Source organism: Anopheles merus, unplaced genomic scaffold, assembly GCF_017562075.2.
Source record: "Anopheles merus strain MAF unplaced genomic scaffold, AmerM5.1 LNR4000119, whole genome shotgun sequence".
Classification (NCBI taxonomy): domain Eukaryota; kingdom Metazoa; phylum Arthropoda; class Insecta; order Diptera; family Culicidae; genus Anopheles; species Anopheles merus.
In genome coordinates this window covers 12,657-32,353 of record NW_024427699.1, presented here as the reverse complement: position 1 = coordinate 32,353, position 19,697 = coordinate 12,657, and the positions used below count along the sequence as shown (strand labels likewise).

Sequence of the window (19,697 nt, the reverse complement as noted above, 5' to 3'; positions counted from 1 at the left end):
CTTCGAAAGAAATCCTTCACATCACTGACTTTGCATACCTCATCCAACCGGTTTGAGCCATCGAGTCGGAAATTAACCATTTTATCTTTGATCAAAAATCTATTTCACCTTTTAGTCTAAAGACTACCAAGCACATCACAATCTACCCGTGGCAGAAACATGCTACGCGTTGATTACCTTTATCGAGCCAGAATGAAACCATGCAGGCAGCATCAAATAGCGTTCAGATACAGGTTTCTATACCCACCGCCATAAAGGAGTCTGGAGAAAATGTTCTAGCGGAGTTACGGTATTTAAATTTCGATCTCCAAAACGCAAAAAAGCACCGAAGGGCAACGACAGCAGAAAGGGCCCACCAGCCCGGGCATGCCCGAACGATGGCCCTTCCCATCCGCGGGCTCTGCCCAGACAGGGGCGCGCAGACGGGAGAAGTTTTATTTATCGATAAACTTTCCTAATCTTTGCACCGGGATGGCATCGTCTCCTTGGGGCTTTTGTTTTTTTTTATTCATTCGTTGTTTTGTTTTCAACAAAGGTGAAGGAACACACTTCGATGTGACACAGTGGCGACGGATATCAGCAGCGCGACAGAACACGGGTAGCGTGGAACAGGGAGTCGCGTAAGATCGTGCAAAGACGCAGAGGGCCCCACGGCACTGCTGGTGCCGCCGCCATCGATCCACCACTGGGACTGGGGCGGAATCCCACCCAAGAAAACATCCGGATTATCATGCCTCATGCAAATCGGTGCCGGCGCCCGCCGGTCCCCTTTTTGCGAAGACGGTTCTGCCATGGCGGCGCGTAAGACGAAGGGGATTAAATGAATTACGTTTCGGCGTAAGGGCATGGAGAAAAACGATTAACGGTGTTTATGTTTCTTGGAGGTGCGATGAACCGCCCCCTCCGGTTTGGCGCCTGCTGGAATGGCTCGATCGATGGGTGTGCTTCGCTTCCGGTAAAGAGAAACATATCATGAAAATATTAACTCACACGTGATGTGCCGACTTCACACACAGATTTGTGGTTGGCTTCCAACGAAAAATCATTACGTTTCTTTACTACGAACGTTGATATGATTGAGCTTTATACAGTGGTGTAAATGGTATTAGATCCATCTTTGATATTTTCTGCAAGTTAGTATTTCTGTAAATACAATTTCGGAAAAATTGAGATTATGATTATGAGATGTTCTATATGCAAACTGTCGTTATTTTTTGTTGTTCACTATCTGTTGAACCAACTAAGTTTTGAACTCAATGATAAAGTGCTTCATGTAACAAAGATTGTGCCAAGGGGTTGGCAGTCTTGGGATAAAGCAATAAAAAATACATAAATACAAAAATACAACATAAATACAAGGCAGAAGATATACATGTACATTACAATAGTTTATATGGATTAACCATGATCAATCGATAAGTGGATGTGAGTTTCCTATTATAGGAACTTTAAAAAAGAGTGTCATTAGTATTAGACAAATTTAGATACATTCGTACTTTTTGCAGACGATACAAACATTTATTGCCAGTAGTAGGCCTTAGCAAGTTATTAGTTTTTATTCAAATTGAATTAAATTATTAAAACAGTTTATAAACATATTCTTTTAGTTAATAACCAGAAATAATTGCCCATTAAAGTGTACAAATAAAAAAATTGCTTTTTAGATACAGCCTAAAAACATTAATGCAATTACATATCTTTCGATGGTATTCTTATGAATTTAACTAATTTCAAAACTTATCAAAAACCATCCCATCTAAGTAAATAATTTAATCGACCAGTATCAATAAGGGAAGGTAAGTAAAGACGGACACGTTAAGAGAAATGGTAAAAATCTAAGGATATATAGGTGCAACGACCATTAAAATGTGCATACATTATCTTACACTCATGTTCTATCCGAAAATGTGATGAAACTTTTAGGTTTCCATCGATTTTTGCGTTTTTTTTTTTCAAGAATGAAAAAGATGATTTTTTTCGTGCAGTTTTGAAATGTTCGGTTAAGACGGACACTTGATACGGGAAAGATGTAATATATCGTAGAATGCAGCATCTAAAGCATTATTGAAATATCGCGCTCTAACAGCTGACGTTGCTCTAGCTTACAGAACAACGGTCTAGAAAATTGCTTTACGAAATTATTCCGCGGAAAGTCCGCGACCACAGCATATTTGAAGGACTTGTTAATAGGTCCAGCCATTTCTTACATTGAAGATTGAACTTTTTGATATCTGTAAACCCATAGACACTCTCATCTAATCCTGAACGATTTGATATCAGTACTTTATTTTTTTTTATTAAAGTCGTGACAAAATATTGGATTTCGTGAAGAACTGGAATTAGATTGGTCATCAGCGTCGAGCGAGTAATATCATAACGTTTGACTGCTATTTTGACCGGTGTTTCATTGCTCGCTTATTTATTACTTTTTCTAGTTGCGTAATGGTTTATACTTTAAACAGTTTTGCATATATAATGCCACAAATGTTCTCAAATGTCTTGTTTAACTTTAAGTTAGGAAGCTGCATTGTTGATTTTTTTTTTTGAAAATTACCTTTTTCATGCATTTAAGAGAAGTGAAGTCCATCTTACCCGCAGTGTCCGTCTTTACCTACCTTTTCAAAATGATTTTTTATTTCAAATATTTGCCATTTTCCGCTTAGCTTTGAAATCTCTCAGATTACAACGATTTTCAAATTGTTTGCCTCTAATGCGAATTTTTATTTTCGGTTTTAAAAACCGTTTCACGTATCTCATTCAACGCGTTTCTGAAGGTTTCATCGTAAATTCAATCACACATCACTATAGCCCCACATAGCTTACTGGAATAAAGCATTAAACGACTCATCCTGGATGAATAGCACAAAGAGGGGGAGACAGTATATTGATAAAGTTCTGACGGAGATCACTAGAACAAACTTCTTCCCACAAAAAAACACCAAAACACATAGCAATAGTACCAAACCAAGCCAAAAGCAGAAAACTAATTAATCAATTTTGTCAAAACAACACTATTCTACCGGCGGCAGACAAAACTTTGCCAGCGCAACATGATACGGGGTTTCCCTATTTCATCCCTGTCAGGGTTTTATTTTTCAATTCGTTACGATCCTATTCACATAGATTTCAAAGTGTTTCGTTTACATACGTCACCACCAATGCCACCGACACCGACACCGCCACCGTATGTAGCAAGTATTTTGGTTGGATTAAACGAGTTTCTGATACTGCTTACCCCTACACACACACACACACACACACACAAAATGAACGGAAGCAAAACAAAAAAGGCCCATCCTTAACCCAACATTGCGAACCCTTGCCATGCGCCAGCACAAACGTCCAGCTGTGACGCACCGAAAAACCACCGAAACCAAACACGTGGTAACTTCTGCTTCACCCGTGTGGGGGGAAGAAAGAACATTCTCCTACCGCCATCCCTTCCGTGCACAAACACACCCACACACGTGTCCGTGAAAGTGTCCGATCAATTAACCGCACCGGGCACTGTGTGGTTGCACCGCATCGGGGGAAAAGGAAAACCACATGTGCCCACGCACAGCAAGATGTCCTGTCTGGGTTATCGAATTGCCGGAAGCCCGCGCAGTACGGAGAAAGTAAACCCAACGGTAGAAAGAGTAGCCCCGTCTGCTTTTTTTCCCCTGATGGAACTTAATTAATCCGTTCTAATCAGTCACCAAATCAATCAACGCCGTTGTCACGCAGGGAAGGAAATTAATTGAGTGTTTGAGCAGCATTGAGGGTAGTGGCCGACATCAACGACCGACAGACCGATCGAACCCGATGGCCCGGCGAGCTCGAACGGTCAGTTTTCAGTGGGTCACCTGCACCAGCGTGTGTTCTTTCTTCACCTTAAAAAAGGTTCAAAGAGAAAGCCTCCAAGCATTTTTAGCAATTTAAGAGAAAGAAATGTTGGAACCACACTAATCTCAGCTCAGGTCAACACATGCTAAACAACCCGAAAGCTCCCCGGTTTAGAAGGGCAAAGCATAAACCGAAACAAAACGAAGCCACCCAAAGGGTCAGTTAAAGTGTATTTGCGCTCGAAGCAGAAGATCTTCTAAATATAAAAAGGGTACTGCTGGCGAAAAAGGTCAATCGTTTGGCACTTCTATTAAGCAATCAAAAGCTGTTCAGCACATGCACTCGATATAGCAAAGCTTCACCAAAAGCTTCCGCAGACTAACCGATTGCGCAATCTGCGCTTGAAGCGTATGGCGGCGGCGCAGAAGAGAATGAGAGAAGAAAGAGTCATAAAAAAAGGGCGGCAAAAGCTTGAATTGATCGAAGTGGAAAAGGAAAGGATGAAAAAAATGCAACAAACACATAAAACAAACAGCAGTAGCAGCTACTCAATCAACCGAGTCCTTCCGCCCCGATAAGACTGCTTCAGGCAGCCCAACGGTAGCTGGCAGTCGCAATCGTACTCGCAGCGGGACACAAACAAACACACAGGTGGGTGGGTGTGGGTGAAGGCGAGATGAAATGGGTTCGGTCAACACATCCACAGTTCTAATTAAATCCGATTCCCTGCAAAGTTTCCTGCATCCCGTCGAAACTCACCGGGGCGGAAGTGAGCGCGGTGATTAACGCTCTCATCGGCTGGCTCACTGGCTGGCTTAGATGATTTCGATTCGATTTTCCTTGAAATCCCTCGCCCTCCGGAGCTTCCTGTTCGATATCGCACGCTGCTACAACGCCAAGGGTTGTTGCCGTACACGACAAAACAGCAACACAACCCCCTGGCAAAGTGATGGAGCGGAACGATTTATAATTACTGTATCTTAATTTTCATCCCAAAGCCCGAATGCTCCCGCTCCGAGAGTGGCACAGTAGCGGAACGGATCAGCAGAGCGCCCCGCCCGTTCGATGAATTTTCCACCACCACCTCAACTGTTGCCTGCTACCAGGTTCGCACCGAATTTATGGCACACGGGCACCAATTCCTATTAAGATGTCTGATTTGCGACTTTAAAATTTACGGCCACTTCAGCAAATGACTCCGTTGCGCTAATCGGGGCGAAAATTGTCATTTTATGGAGGTGGCCATTCTTTGTGTTTAATTATTTTTCAGCAAACGGAAAATGGTTGGGAGCTGGGTAGAGGGTGAGAGCGATCGGATTCGGTTGAAAATCCTTCCTTTAACTGTCCCAAACATACACAATGCCGCGTGCCGGGCGTTGCCCATTGTTGTAGTTGTTGATTATTTTTACAGTCCTCGCCGAAAAAATATCGAACCTTTTTCGCTCTGTTTCGTGGAAAACTCATAATTAATTGACATTTTTAACTGCCCTTTTGAAAGCAAAAAAAAGCGATGCAGGCAGCCGATGTTGCGGTACATGCACGTGTTTTGCGTACGCAATGAGAACGCGCAATGCCACAAACGGCTCCGGTCGTAAAAATGGGTGTTCTACGAACAAGATTCCTTTCTCCTTGTCACCCCTCCCCCCCCCCCCTCATCGTTTCCCCAATTGCACAAAAGGTGCAGGAAACGAGGGTGAAATTTCCAGCTGTCCCCACCAGAGATGTGTAAATAATGTGTCACGTTGCGGAGTGTGGAATGTGTTTGCTGGGCGGGCAGGCTGCCGCCCCGGTGCAGTTTACAACGCGCTGCCTTTTGTTTAATATCATTATGCAAAAGCCAAACATTTGTACCTCCATTTCGGAATGTGCTAGCGGAGCTGCTTAATGGCACACGGGATATTTATGTAAGCGTCATAAACTCGCGCTCGTTATATGATGTCGCTTGGACTCGATTCGGTGTGCAATGTGTGCCTTTCAAAAATGGTACAATTTGAACGATTTTTCGCACGAATTCAGAAACGTTTCAACTCTTGTATGGTAACAGGCGCAATGCTACAGCATTTCCAGTTAGTTGGTGATTCCTGAGACAGAAAAAAAGTTGTGTACGAGAGGTCTTTGAAATTGAAAATGTCATTATTTTCTTCAATAGGACATAATTTTTTGTAAAAAAAAATTAAGTCTTAGATTTTATGGAAAAAAAACAAGTATATCTTAACTATTTTCTCGGAAATTGTCAAATTTTTCATTTATTTAGGGGACTTTTTACACTAATTCCATTGATTCATGATCATATCTAGACTAGTCATTTGAAATAATTGTTGAACTGGCAATTAGGCTTTAGTAATGACTCCCTTAATCATCAATTTATCTTAGATTTTTGCATTATAATATATTTGATTAGTATTCGTGTTTCTTAAGTCATCTGGCGACACTCGAGGATACATATCAATACTTGAGCCTAGGCCTAAAAAAAAGCTGATGAGACAGGATAAGTGTCCAAAATCTACGTAATGATAATCAAGAGATGCTCCATAAATGAGACATTAAATCTTGTTAAATTAATATCAATGCTATTTCTAAAGAATTATGCGACCTAATTTGTACATTGTCCTCTAACCTAAAATTCAACATAGTGAAGCAGGAGCCAGTATCTGACTGAGAACACAAGTGGAGCACCAATAGATATTAACATAATACGTACGTATAAACTGTACGTATATGTTTGGGTTGGTCTCGTGGTACAGACGGCACTGTACCGACAGCGGGTGTTGTGCCAAAAAGAAGAAAATATGTTCCAAAGTTTCACGACCAAAACAGTAAGCACTTAGTTGCATATTGTGAACAAGAAACATAACACAAGTACACATATAAACACATATTCATTGATATTCATTGAACAACTTCTAATCTGTCAATATCCTACGTTATTGCTCAAGGGACAATGCCTATGATAGAACGGACAATACCATAGCACAAAGATTTTAGGCTGAAACGAATGAAAGGGTTTGAGTATTTACACAAATCGTAACAAATGAAGAGATTTAGATAACGTATTTTCCAAATGTGACGGCAATGTTTACTAAACTTCTGATTGTAAACCAAGGTCAAGCCAACCGAATCAGATCAAGGAACTAAATTGTCATTAATACTGTACGCGTATACTGGACTGGTGATGTTCTGCGAGAAAAGGACTATTTTTTTATGTCCATGCATTTTAGAAGAAATTAATGGTGAATTCAATTTGGTTAACTTATAATCTGCAATAATTATTACTTAATTACAAGAAAAGAAACGGACTTTATGAACCTATGACGAGTTAAATTTCAAAGGTGCAGAATTCCTTTCACATACGTCCGAACTAATGGTCATATCTGGTTCAATAATTCTGTTCTGACTTATTTAGTAAATAGAAGTTTTCTGCCCTCAAACTCTATATTTAGGCAATAACTTTGCATTTAGTTTGCTCTTTGAAAACAGGTTTGATAACTGAATTCTACCTTCTGATTTTATGATCATTAATGGTTCTTTAAGAAAATAAAACTATTGAAGACTTTTCCTCATATTGTCGCAATTCTAATCTTTCGGTCGTAGCTTTACAAAAGAAAACGTGCTTGATCAGGTTGACCAAAAGGCCCTTTCCATCCCGGATCAAGCGCCATAAAACGATCCCTCTACACCAGATACCAATCGCTTACATGCGATTGCTTTCAATGCATACGTTACATTTAATCATCTCGGTGATGGGTTAAACCCCCGTAAGCACCATTTATCATCTGTCGACACAGGCTACAGGCAGAGGCTGTGTGCCATTTGTGCACCATTTCGTCACGCAAACGAATGGCCAGTTGATTGATCTGACATTTACCCAGAACACTCGCCAGCCAAACGGTGTGAATTACACTCCCGGGCTCAAGGTTACCATTCCGGTCAGTTCCGGTAATTGTAGCGCAAACGTACAGCAGTCTGGTAGATAATTAAATCATCATTGCAATGGCGACGAAATGCCAGTAAATCACAAAAAGAATAGGGAACATCATCTCACCTTTCCAGAGGTTTAACACCAGTTTTAAACACTACACGAACTAAATGATTGATGAATAGCCGTAGACGTGGTCTTATAGCTTTGAACGATTTACGTTAGTATGCATTTTGTTTACCTGCGTCTTGCAACTGCACTCCAGGTCCAGGATGAGGGAACGATGTGTGTTAATCTGCTTCTCCCGTGCATTCACTCTGTGGCTGCCACCGTTACGAAGTGTTACGAGTGTTATGGGCTTAGATCGCACCAGTTTGCTGCCCTACTGCTTGGCTCGACACACTCACTTAATCGTAGCATGCACTGAGCACAGATCGACACCAAACAAGAGTGTGCACCCGCCAGGCGAATGGCTGTAGATTCATTTCCTGTTTTAAAAGCGCCAAGCGCTTTGCGACCGGTGAAATTAATCAACAAGTTTCAAGCCTCGAATGGCGAACTTTGCTTTCTTCTGAGAATTTCACTCTCACATACACACTAAAGCCCACACACACACGCACACAAAGCACAAGTGGTGGGTGGAAATTCGTATGAAATGCACTCACCCTGCTCGCTTTTCGCTTCTGTAGTTGAAGGGTGCAACTTTCAACACGGAATTTGAAACAATTTCACTAACAAGATAGAGCAAACTCCTTCAGGATCCTTCACAAACTACACACACACACAGACACTGACACGACACACTGACACCGCTGCTGCTGTTGTTGTTGTTGTTGATGCACTCTGGCTTTCAGAAGAGTGCTTTAACCGTGCCTAGGGATGGGATGGCCGGATGGTGTTTGTGGTACATAAATTTTCCCCAACACACACACACACTAACGGCCCACTATTGGGCGCGAAACACAACACCGTACCTCGCCGATGGGATGCACAAAATAAAGGGAGGGGAGGTGAGGTGGAGGGGGGAAGACTGCCAGGAAACACTCCCAACAAACACACACACACACACTCGGATGCCTTTCAGGTTAGTGTGTTTGTGAAACGCAGGTTTAGGCCACGGCCCGTCCGTCCAGGGACGGCACCAGGGAAACTTTAGCAGACGGAGTGCACCGCCGGCCAGCACGGATGGAACCGCTTCAAGAAGTTCATTATGTTGTATTTAATTATCCACTCTCTTTCTATTTTCCACTTTTCTTGCAAGATAAATTTGTTGCCACCACCGGGTTTCCTCCTACAGCGACACGACGCACACGCAAAGTGGTTCGCGGTTTGGCGCTTTTATCACCACTTTTACCTCGGGACTCTCCCCAGACCCCCCCTTGACCGGGAGGTTGTTGGCCTTGAACCAGTACACAGCGATACAAACACGCTTATTCACACACGCACAAACTCACACAGAAATGCACTTGTGGAGGGAGCAGCTGGAACTATGGAACCATTAGAAGCAGCACTTAAATTGGAAGTGCATTTTACCAACACAAATCACCGCGCACAACTGCTTCATGGCTTACTGCTGCCCTTTACTTCCAGCCTGCCTGTGACACGGCCTTACCAACACACAAACATTCAAATTCAAACCGCCTGCTACGACGAGCACGCTGTTGGCATCACCAAATCCAGCATCCGGAGCGGCTATCTCACACGCCGTTGGCATAAACCATCGGAGAGCCAATATATCTGTTTTAATATTAAAAACTTAAATTGTAAATATTGTTAACCAGTTGTCTTCCACTGACCGATTATCCCGTGGCCACCACACACACCAAACCGCCACTCACGCGGATACGCCGTACTGCCTGGCGGCTAATATGCTGCTGCTGCTGCTGCTGCTGCCGATGCTGCCGATGCTGCCGATGCTGCTGGCACTACTGCCGATGCGATTGTTTGTTTACCCGAGACTGGACGGGACTGGTCGGGCCCCGTTTCATTCAGGAACGGCGAGGATCATCATTGTGCCGCGGGCGCCCGTCGGATGCTCGGCATCGGCAAGCCGAATATAACTCACACGCGTGTCCCATCCATCCATCGCACCGTACACCGTGCGGCTTCGGGAGGACGCTTCGGAGTCTCGGGAGAGCCACCACAGGATATACACGCTTACCGCGGAGAGCGCGTTCGGCCGGAGAGCCGTAATGGACGAACCGTTTTTCTGAATGATATCGAGGATGCCAATGATGACGATGGTGGTGGTGATGATGATGATGATGATGATGGTAGAAGCACGAACTGATTCACGATTTTGATCTCAAGCTTGCGCGCAGCATCTCCCACGCTGTTAGGCACTCTCGCTCGCTCACTCACAAGCGCAAACGTGTCTATGTCTATGTGTGCTCTCACTCTTGCACTCTCTCGCTCTCGTACGTCGTTTCCAGCTGCTGCTGCTGGCCCCCACCCGTGGAAAGCGCCCTTCCTTAAAGGGTACGAGGGCGCCACCGGAGGCCCGCTCTCGGGCTCTCGGGGCCGCCGCTACTATCATTGGAGAGATACACGACCTGTGTTTCGTCGGATTCCGCCCCAAACAGTCACGCTTTTTACCATCCCTTCCCCAGTGGGTACGCGTGTTGCGGAACTGTAAAGGGGCCCGAATGATAACACACTCGTAAAGTGGTGAAATAGCACTGTTATCCATTATCAAGGCAGGATTGGTACGGTCATGGTATTGGCCTTGGAGTTGATGCCCGTACGTGCGCAGTGCTTTAAGCAGACAAGCTCCTTCCCGGGCTTCCCACACACATACACATACACACAAATCCCGACGCCCCTGCTGGAGTCATGTGTGTGGAAACGCTTCCGGTAGTCGTTAGTAGTAGTCGTTATCCTTATCGGCAAGGGATGTGAACAGATTCGAGCTTGTCCGGCGTGAATGAGCTGCCAAGTGGCAGCTCATGGTGGTGGAGATTGAAGGTGTGAAAATAAGGTGTCATTAGGAATGAGCGATCAAATCACATGACGAGGTTTGGGAAGTTTGGGAATAATTTTATGTATACGAAAATCAAAAACAAGGATTGTCACGGTTGCACAATCGATCACTAAGCAGATGTTGGAGAGGAAGGCTACCTACAGATTTTGCCTCTTTAGTAGTATCGTTACACGAAGGTACAGCCGTTCCAAGATAACAGAACTCCTCTAGTCATTCAGGGTTGTTGCCGTTTACTAATACGAAGGTGCCATGCCCATAAGGTGACCTCACCAGATCACTGGATAAGCCTTTGTCCCATTGATTATCAATCCAATTCTTGGACAGATGTCCTTCCAAGCACGGCAATGCCAGACGCTAATCCAAGGTATTGGTGGCGAAGGAATTAGCGGTCCAAATAATCGTTCCAGACACCCGATTTCATTACCCGAAACCATGCACTTTGCATGACATATAGCAGGGCAATACTGAAGAGCTAACAGTTCGTCAGCTTAACTCAGGCCTTGGTAAGACTCAACCGCTTTCCGACAGCATGTTCTAGATCTGTGTCACTTTGTTTGTATATTGAGTAGTTCCTCTGGGCGGTAGATCTTCTCGATCAGATGATGAACCTTGACAGTAATCCTCGTATGATCCCATCTTCAAAAGCTCCAGAGCTTCATTGCCCTTATCTGCTACAGCTGTTGCCCTTCATCTGTTTGATGCCGCTGGCAAGCTCATTCACAGTGAGGTGTTCTTCCAAGAAGCGTTTCCACATTTCGTTCACCTTCCGTGTCTCTTTCAATTTCCAGTGGGTAGGAATAGGCGTCTCTCTACTAAGAGAGTGGGCTGCTCCAGTAGCCTCTGTACTCCGCTTCAAAACGACGTTTGTTCGAGTCTGCTGTCTTTTTCGATAGCTGCCAGAGCGCGGTCTAAGTTGTTGGGCACTTCTCAACTGTTGTGATGAGCTTCAGGTGTAATTGAAGCGTAGTGCATGCTGGAAGAATATGCTCATGCGTTTAAGGGCATTGTTTACGTCGTGTTGTGAGCAACGTGCGACATACAATTCCAGAAACGTTGATCTGATGCACATAAATAACACTTAGGTTTAATAATCGGCCCAAAACCCTCAACCGGTTCGTTGACTGACTACAGTCCGATAACCCGCTAATACATTGCACCCAACACCATGGTCCCTTTGGATGGAGGGGTTGCAGAGCCTCTCTATCCACCTGTAGCGAATCAGCTTCGGAGAAGTAGCCAGTACAATTATCTATGGAAATGCGCTTGGCGAACGGACATTCGCAAGTAGAGTTATTGTGAACAATTCTCTTACCTCCCTTCTCAAGTTTGTCATGCAATCCATCCTCGAAAAGGGGTAGGTTTTCTCTGTAGACCCCCACTCTTGGATAATTTAAAAACGTTATGTTTAAGAGGCTTCGGTGCCACTTGTGTATCAACGAGGTATTGCTACAACTCCGCCATAGAGTCGTTGGCCATAGGAAACTGTGCTTCTTTTCGATGCTTCGATTGTTGTCTAATAGTGCCAATATGTTGTAGATGCCGAAACAAGCTAATAAGACGTGCACAAACTTCCGCACGGAGTCCGTTTTTTACGCTACGGGGTGCCGTTGTTTGATCGCGCACGCTTCGAAACGAAGTTGCTTTACTTTTTTGGCCATCACGGTTAGAGTTCGACTGATAAAGGTGTTAAATGAGTCCACTGACTCATGGGATACTATTATTGAAAATGCATTCAATATTTTGTTAGAGCACAGCATATTCGGAGGCTCTTTTATAGACTTCGACTGCCTACGGTGCCGAATTAGCTAGGTAAACTCTGTATTACATTTATAAGAACAATTAATCAATAGATGGCGCCAAAAACCTGCTCACCATTGCGCAGAGAGCTCTGAAGTTAAGCGCAGGAAACGGGGCAAAATTTGCGCAGGTTTTGTACCATTTCCTGCCTACCGAAGGCAGCGAATATCGGTTCGATCAGTTGCAGACAATTGCATGCCACGACCAAACGACAAAACCGGCCGTGCAGACAGCCAGTCACAGCGCCTGAGAGCGAAATGGAGATGCATTGGAGCACTTTAGCACTTTAGTGTAGTGTTGAGTAGTTCAAATTCAGATTTATGAATCTGAATGAATCTTTGGAATGATTCAATCAATCTGAATCCCGATTGGAAAGATGAATGATTCTTTTTTTCTTTTTTGCGTAACAACCTACGTGGACATGCCAGCCTATACAGACTTTTGAAACTTCTTGGAAAGTACCACGTAGTTGAACCGACAACGTGCAAGTTGTAGGTGGGATTGGGCAAATTCAATATTCTGGAGATCATACATCTCTAAAGATTCATTAATCCAAAGGGATATATGATTTTTTATAGATTTATGAGTATTATAGATTCATGAATCTTTGGAGATTCGACTCGAGATTCGAATCACTCATCACTGAAGAATCATATGAATGAATCTCAACAGAAGATTCATGAAACCCAACGCTACTGGAGATGCACTGGAGCACTTTAGCACTTTAGTGGCCTGTCCCAAGAAACTGCTCGAAATTGCACAGCAGCTGATTAACATTCTTTTCCCCCCGTTTCGTAGAGGGAAGAACAGCTCAGGTTTGCTTTGTTTATCAATTATATTTCCAGGAAAAATGGAATCCATATCAAGCAAAAAATATTAAACTGTGGTAAGCACACGTTCCAACCGCTATATATATAGACCACGTTCGACAAACGTAATCATCAGTCGCAGTCGCGGAGCGAAAGTGTTCGTTGTTTGCAGTAAACAGTCGCCCTTCATATCAGAAGCATCTTAACATGCCGAGCAGTGAGTCAGGCATTCATTACTATCGCATAGCGTCGTGAGTTTCACACTTGTGTGCTACACGTTCATCCACAGAGCCTATCTTTGGATTCTACGGCGGTTGGGCCACCTATCGCAGCGGAAAGGGCAGATGCACCGTGGACGACCTGAACCCGCACCTGTGCACCCATCTTATCTACGCGTTTGTGGCGCTGGATCACAACGGATCGATCGTGCAGAAGGATGATACCGAGCGGAATGCGATGCACCGCTTTAACTGCTTGCACAACAGCAATCCGAGGCTAAAGACCCTTGTGTCGGTTGGTGGTGCCGTCGGTTGTGGATCTGCGTTCGCTAGTGTGGCGGCCAGCTCGAGTCTACGCGCGAGCTTTGCGCGGAATGTGCGTGGGTTCTGCGAGTCGTACGGCTTCAACGGGGTGGACATTGACTGGGAATTTCCCGAGAGCAGCTCCGACCAGAGCAACTTTGTACAGCTGCTGTCTGCATTGTCGTCTGAGCTGCACAGCAATGGTCTGCTCTTGACTACGTCGGTCGGTGTTAACCGGCCGTACGACATGTCCGGTATTGCCCGCCACGTTGACTACATTCTGCTGATGAGCTACGATTACAACGGCTCGTGGGACAGCTACACTGGCCACAATGCTCCGCTTTCCTGGGGTAGTGTAGAAACCGACTACCAGCGACGGCTGAACGTTGAGGCTAGCGTTAGCGATTGGATTGGGCGTGGTGGCGTACCGAAGTCGAAGCTGATCGTCGGCTTAGCTGCGTACGGACGTACGTTCACGCTGAGCTCCTCGGGCAACTATAAGCCACGGGCGTCCGCCACGGGTGCTGGACGCTCTGGCCCGTACACACAGCAGCAGGGCACACTTGCCTACTACGAGGTGAGGGATGCGTTTGGTGAAGGGCGCATTTGGGATGATCAGCAGCACGTGCCGTATGCGGTTAGCGGCGATCAGTGGGTTAGCTACGATGATCCGCAAAGTATTCGCATGAAATGTGAGTTCATTCGAAGGGAAGGCCTCGGTGGAGCAATGATCTGGTCGATCGACCAGGATGAGTTCCAGGGAGGAAGATTCACGCTGCTGCGTACGGTTGCTGAATGTTTGTAAACGTTTCTGGAATGTTGAAATGTTAAATAAACACTATAGAAAATATGATTAATACGTTTATATTATGCTAAAGCACAGTTTTAAGCTTTTTACATCAATTGAAGTTATTTTTTTACAACTGTTGCGAAGCACGTGTTTGTCTCGAGCACTTTCAATTCACAACTGTCTATTTTGTAGTGATGAGAAAAATGAAGATTTCGTCGGAATCGATTCCGGCTAGTTCCGAAGATTTCTGGAATCGATTGAGGATAACGGGTCCGGAATCAGTTTCCGCAATCGGCTTCGGAATCGGAATCGGATCTGCAATCGGAATCGGCTCCGGCATTGGAATTGGCTACAAAATTAGAATTGGCTTCGAAACGAAGTCGGTTTCAGCATCTCCATAGGAATAGGCCTTTGGGTCCAATGATGCGAAGTATTGATAGCCGCAAAAGATTAACATTTACTTGTAAACGATCCATTCTCATGGAGAGACTGATTTCGCTTCTGAAACTTCTTATTTCTATTCAAGAACTAATTCTGATTCCGGAGCAAATTGGAATTCCCAGGACAAATTCGATTCTGGAGCCGATTCTGATTCCGGAGCCGACTTCGAAATCGGCTCCGGAATCGGAATCGGTTCCAACTTCGGAATCGGCTCCGGAACTGATTATAAACACGGAATCGGAATCGGGTAGGTCGATAGGTTTGGGTCGACCCGCCCATCACTAATAGGTACCTTATAGTCTCAGCTTCGTCCGTCGCGGCAGGTTCTTTGAGATGAACTGATTTCTGAAACTCCGGAGTCGGTTCCGACATTATTGGAGTCGGATCGGAGTCTATTCCGGATTTAAACCAAATTTTACCCATCACTAGATTGCTGTAATCTTGCACATGGTCTGAAGTTTAAATGCTTCATTATCTTTATCAAATCGCTTGCTGAAAATTAAAACCATTATTTTACTAGAAAAGATAGCATATCATTTCATGATAACGCTATCAGATTTTCTTTCACTAGAAATGTACAGCTGGGTCATTCATTTCGGGCTAATTTCATCTAATCGCAACGAGTCATTATCGTATCGTATCGTATTAACATTATCAGTTTCGATTTTTTAGCACTCTTTCCTCCATTTCTGAAAATGATTAACTCTGAGGCTTCGGTTCCACTTGTGTACGAGCGAGCTATTCAGCGGTTGGTTTTGAAAAGGGCTCGTTCCTGTCCTGCGGCCCTTTTTAACCCTTTTTGCGTCCCATACTTGTCGTCTCCTGTACCCTATCGTCGTCGATCGGTCGTACGGTACGTCTACTCCCCCCGGAAGAGTCAAACCATGTTCTTTCCTTACATCTACATCCACCATCACACTACTTAATCATGAATTATGTCATATTTATTACATTTATAAGAACAAGAGTTTGTTTTACTTCTTTGAAGTTTTTTGAAACAAAAAAAAACGTGTAAAAAGAAACACCCGTCACTGTGTTGATTGATTGTAACTGTCTTGTTTGAGGTAAGATCGTCCATCTACTGCCATATCGGTTGCCCCCGTCCGTCGATGTTGTGCACGTGCGTCACCACCGGCGCGCTAAGGCTCCACTCGTACCACACCTTGTGCGAGGCAACGCACCGCCAGAAGTGTACCGTAATTTCGTCACCCTTGCGCAGCTGCACCGGATCCGTCAGCGGGATAAACATCGAAAACCAGGACGCCAATCCCTTCGTGTGCGTAAACGGATGTATGCTGAGCATAATGTCCTTGTACAGTACCGTGTCGAAGTACCCGGTGAACCCATTCATCACACAGTCCAGCGCAGCACGGAACCGAACCGTCTTGTACCGGTTGTTATCGATCGGGTCGCCACTCTCCCTGTTCGGGTGCACGAACTCAAACAGCGGCTGAGGGTTGTCGATGTGGTAAGCATTCTTCTGATACGCCACGTACGCTTGCTCCATGTGGCGGGAGGAGATCACCCGATCCTTCCAGTGGGGACTGCGCTCGAGCAGCCGCACCTGATTGTACACCTTCGAGCCGAAGCAGGGGTTAATGTACGAGGTCGATTTGCACGGTATGCTGATCCCGCTGTCCTTCAGGTGCTTCTGCGCCCCATCCAAACACTCCGGCGACAGTTCATTGTCGCCGAACGAGCCCAACAGCTCCGACACCAGTATGTCGGCCTTTTCCGGTGGATTAAACTCGCGCATATCCGTCGAGATGAGCTCCACGTTCCGATCACGCCACAGCTCGTTAATGTGCGCCGTCAGCGTCACGATCGCGTTCGGGTTTTTCTCTATCACGTACACCTTCACCTTGCAGTTGGTCGTTTGCGAAGCGTTTAGTGCGGCACGCACCAACGGTCCCCGCCCACCGCCAACGACCATAATGATGGTGGTGGCTGTGGCACGATCCGCCTCCGGCACCCGATCCAACAGCGCCTGTTCGATGGCGTTCTGGTAGTAAATGTACTTGACTGGATCCTTCTCGAACACTTCGTACGTGAAGCTGTCCAGATTGTCGTACAGCGGTTGCAGCGGGATCTGGAGCAAATCTTCGTACCCGTGCAGGGGATTCTTAACGTAGTTGTGCTGTATCGTGTACTTGATGTAGTCCACGTAATGCGCCAGATGGCCATCCGACGGGTTCGCCTTCAGTATGAAATGGCAGCTAAACGTCCGGTAGAAGAGATTCAACATCGACTGGTGAGCCTTCGAAAGGACGGGATAGTTTTTGGCATTGGTGAGGAAAATGTTAGCCGGCAGTACGATCGCATCGACCGGTTCGCCCAGCCAGCGGAAGATTTCCTCCTGCTTCGGCACGTCCGCCGTCAGCTCCAGGGCCACCTTTACGGTCGGATTGTAGTCCGCATGGCAGCGGAAGGTGTTCCACCAGCACCAGGAGCTCTCCACCGTCACGTCCGCATCCTCCGCCACGTCGCGCCGCCAACCGTACTGTGTGAGTTTCGGGTTCGTGATGGGCACTTCCACCAGCAGCGTTCCCTTGAACATGGTACAGCCGACCGTGCGGGCAAAGTTAGCACAGTTTGTGCTGGACAGCTTCGTGTAAAGGTACCCATTCTGCACCAGATGCTCGGCAAAGGACATCTCCTGCCGGATGGTACGCTCCGCCTGCCGCTGTATGTGCTCGACCGGTGAGTCCAGGTCGAGATTGTCGCCGATCCGGCAAATCACACGGTTTAACCATTGCGTAGAGGACAGCAACAGATCGGAGCGCGTGAAGGGACCGTGCTTGGAGCGAAGCGGTTCCCGCACAAACTCCCGATTGTAGTTCCAGTGCACGATGGGCACGGTGACGGAGCTGCAGTTCGCTTTCGATGCGCTGTCGATCTCCTTGGACAGGTTGCCGGCCGTGTCGAGGTAGAGCGATACGGAAATGTTCACCTTTTGATCCATCGCCATCGGGTACGAGCGAAGCAATTTGTCGGAAAAGGGTAAATTTTAAAGCAACCAGACACCGGCTTTTCGCAGCTTTTCACGTGCGTTAAAATGTCAACATATGGATGACAGCTTTGTTTTGGTTGCACAGTGGAAGACTTGCAGGCATTTCGGAATGCTTTAGTATTTATTATATGCTGATTTTAAGTGATTCAAAAAGCATAAAAAAATAATCAAATAATTTTAAAACATGCATATTACATGAAGCAAATGATTTCCTTCTAAATCGAACGATATTTATCATTTGTTATTCCGTAGACGTTTCTAAAGGGAGCGCAGCTGCTGTCATTGTGGAGTTGTCAAAAAAGTCAAAAATTCGCGCCATTCAAACGGAGTCCACACAACATTGCACCAAGCGAAACATAAGCTCAACTAAAAACCATCTCAAAACAGTGTCTTTTCTAACATTTAAGCCCTCAAAATGTCCCTCTGGGTTGACCGCTACCGGCCGCGGGAACTGGCGAAGCTGGACTACCACAAACCGCAAGCAAGCCAGCTAATAAATCTGTGCTCGCAGGGCGACTTTCCGCACCTGATGTTCTACGGTCCGTCCGGAGCGGGCAAGAAAACGCGCATCATCTGTCTGCTGCGCGAGCTGTACGGCCCGGGCGTCGAGCGGCTCCGCAATGAGGTGATGAATTTTACCACACCGTCGAACAAAAAGATCGAAATCATGACCGTCAGCAGTAACTATCACATCGAGGTAAATCCGTCCGACGTCGGCATCTACGATCGGGTCGTCATCACGGACATGATCAAACAGATTGCCCAAACGCAGCAAATCGATCCGTCGGGGCAGCGGGAGTTCAAAACGATCGTACTGTCGGAGGTGGACGAGCTGACGAAGGACGCACAGCATGCGCTGCGTCGCACGATGGAAAATATGTGGCCACGTGCCGGTTGATACTGTGCGTGAACTCTACGTCGCGCATCATTCCGGCGGTTAAGAGCCGTTGCCTCGGGATACGCGTTTCGGCACCGACGGAGGATGAGATTGTGTCCATCATGAACGTAAGTAGCAGCAGTGTACATCATAAGCCTGCCATTATTAATGTACTAACTTAATTTTTTGTACTATTTTAGTCAATCTGCAAAAAGGAGAACCTTCACATTCCGCCCGAGCTAGCGGCCAGGATTGCGCAAAAGTCGGAGCGGAACCTGCGCCGCGCCATACTCACGCTGGAAGCGTGCAAAGTGATGCAGTACCCGTTCACCGCCAACCAGGAAATACCGGACATGGACTGGCAGACATACCTGAAGGAGACGGCCAACATGATCGTGCAGGAGCAAACGCCCCAGCGCATGGAGGTGGTGCGCGAACGTCTGTACGAGCTGCTGTCGCAGGGCATTCCACCGGACATCATCTTCAAGGGTTTGGTGCAGATACTCGTAAAGAACTGCGACATGAGCCTGAAGACGCAGACGCTCAGCTTCGCCGGCCTGTACGACCATCGGATGCAGCGGGGCAGCAAGCACATTTTCCACCTGGAAGCGTTCGTGGCGCAGTTTATGGCGCTGTACAAGAAATTCCTCAACCAAGTGTCGGTAATGGATATGGATGATTTTTGAGAGAAAAAATGCTCCAATTTGTAATTAAAACAGTACACCATGCAT

General features: G+C 45.9%; 3 protein-coding genes and 1 pseudogene across 4 annotated transcripts in view; 2 read left to right on the top strand and 2 right to left on the bottom strand.

The window, feature by feature from the left end:
• Positions 1 to 9,756, bottom strand: part of LOC121601582 — a 49,388-nt gene extending 39,632 nt beyond the window's left edge. Inside the window, exons 1-2 of one of the 2 annotated variants that reach the window (XM_041930397.1) lie at positions 9,538 to 9,756; positions 7,983 to 9,478 (exon numbers count right to left, since the gene is read on the bottom strand). The gene's annotated coding sequence lies outside the window, so the exon portion shown is untranslated. Of the gene's footprint in view, positions 1 to 7,982 lie in introns of both variants that reach the window. The other variant, XM_041930396.1, reaches the window with a different exon arrangement.
• Positions 9,757 to 13,476: 3,720 nt separating this feature from the next.
• On the top strand, positions 13,477 to 14,690 carry LOC121601576 (chitotriosidase-1-like). The gene is made up of 2 exons (XM_041930391.1): positions 13,477 to 13,544; positions 13,617 to 14,690. Exons 1-2 carry the CDS (start codon positions 13,535 to 13,537, stop codon positions 14,651 to 14,653), a joined length of 1,047 nt encoding a protein of 348 aa, XP_041786325.1. The 5' UTR covers positions 13,477 to 13,534; the 3' UTR covers positions 14,654 to 14,690.
• Positions 14,691 to 16,035: 1,345 nt separating this feature from the next.
• Positions 16,036 to 18,133, bottom strand: LOC121601583 (protein arginine N-methyltransferase 5-like). Its single transcript, XM_041930399.1, has one exon. The coding sequence runs from the start codon at positions 18,045 to 18,047 to the stop codon at positions 16,158 to 16,160; it is 1,890 nt and encodes a 629-aa protein (XP_041786333.1). The 5' UTR covers positions 18,048 to 18,133; the 3' UTR covers positions 16,036 to 16,157.
• Positions 18,134 to 18,408: 275 nt separating this feature from the next.
• On the top strand, positions 18,409 to 19,687 carry LOC121601579 (annotated as a pseudogene).
• Positions 19,688 to 19,697: the final 10 nt, after the last annotated feature.

Coding starts and splice junctions, on each gene's coding strand:
- LOC121601583 (XM_041930399.1), bottom strand. CDS start 18,047: ATGGCGATGGATCAAAAGGTGAACATTTCCGTATCGCTCTACCTCGAC.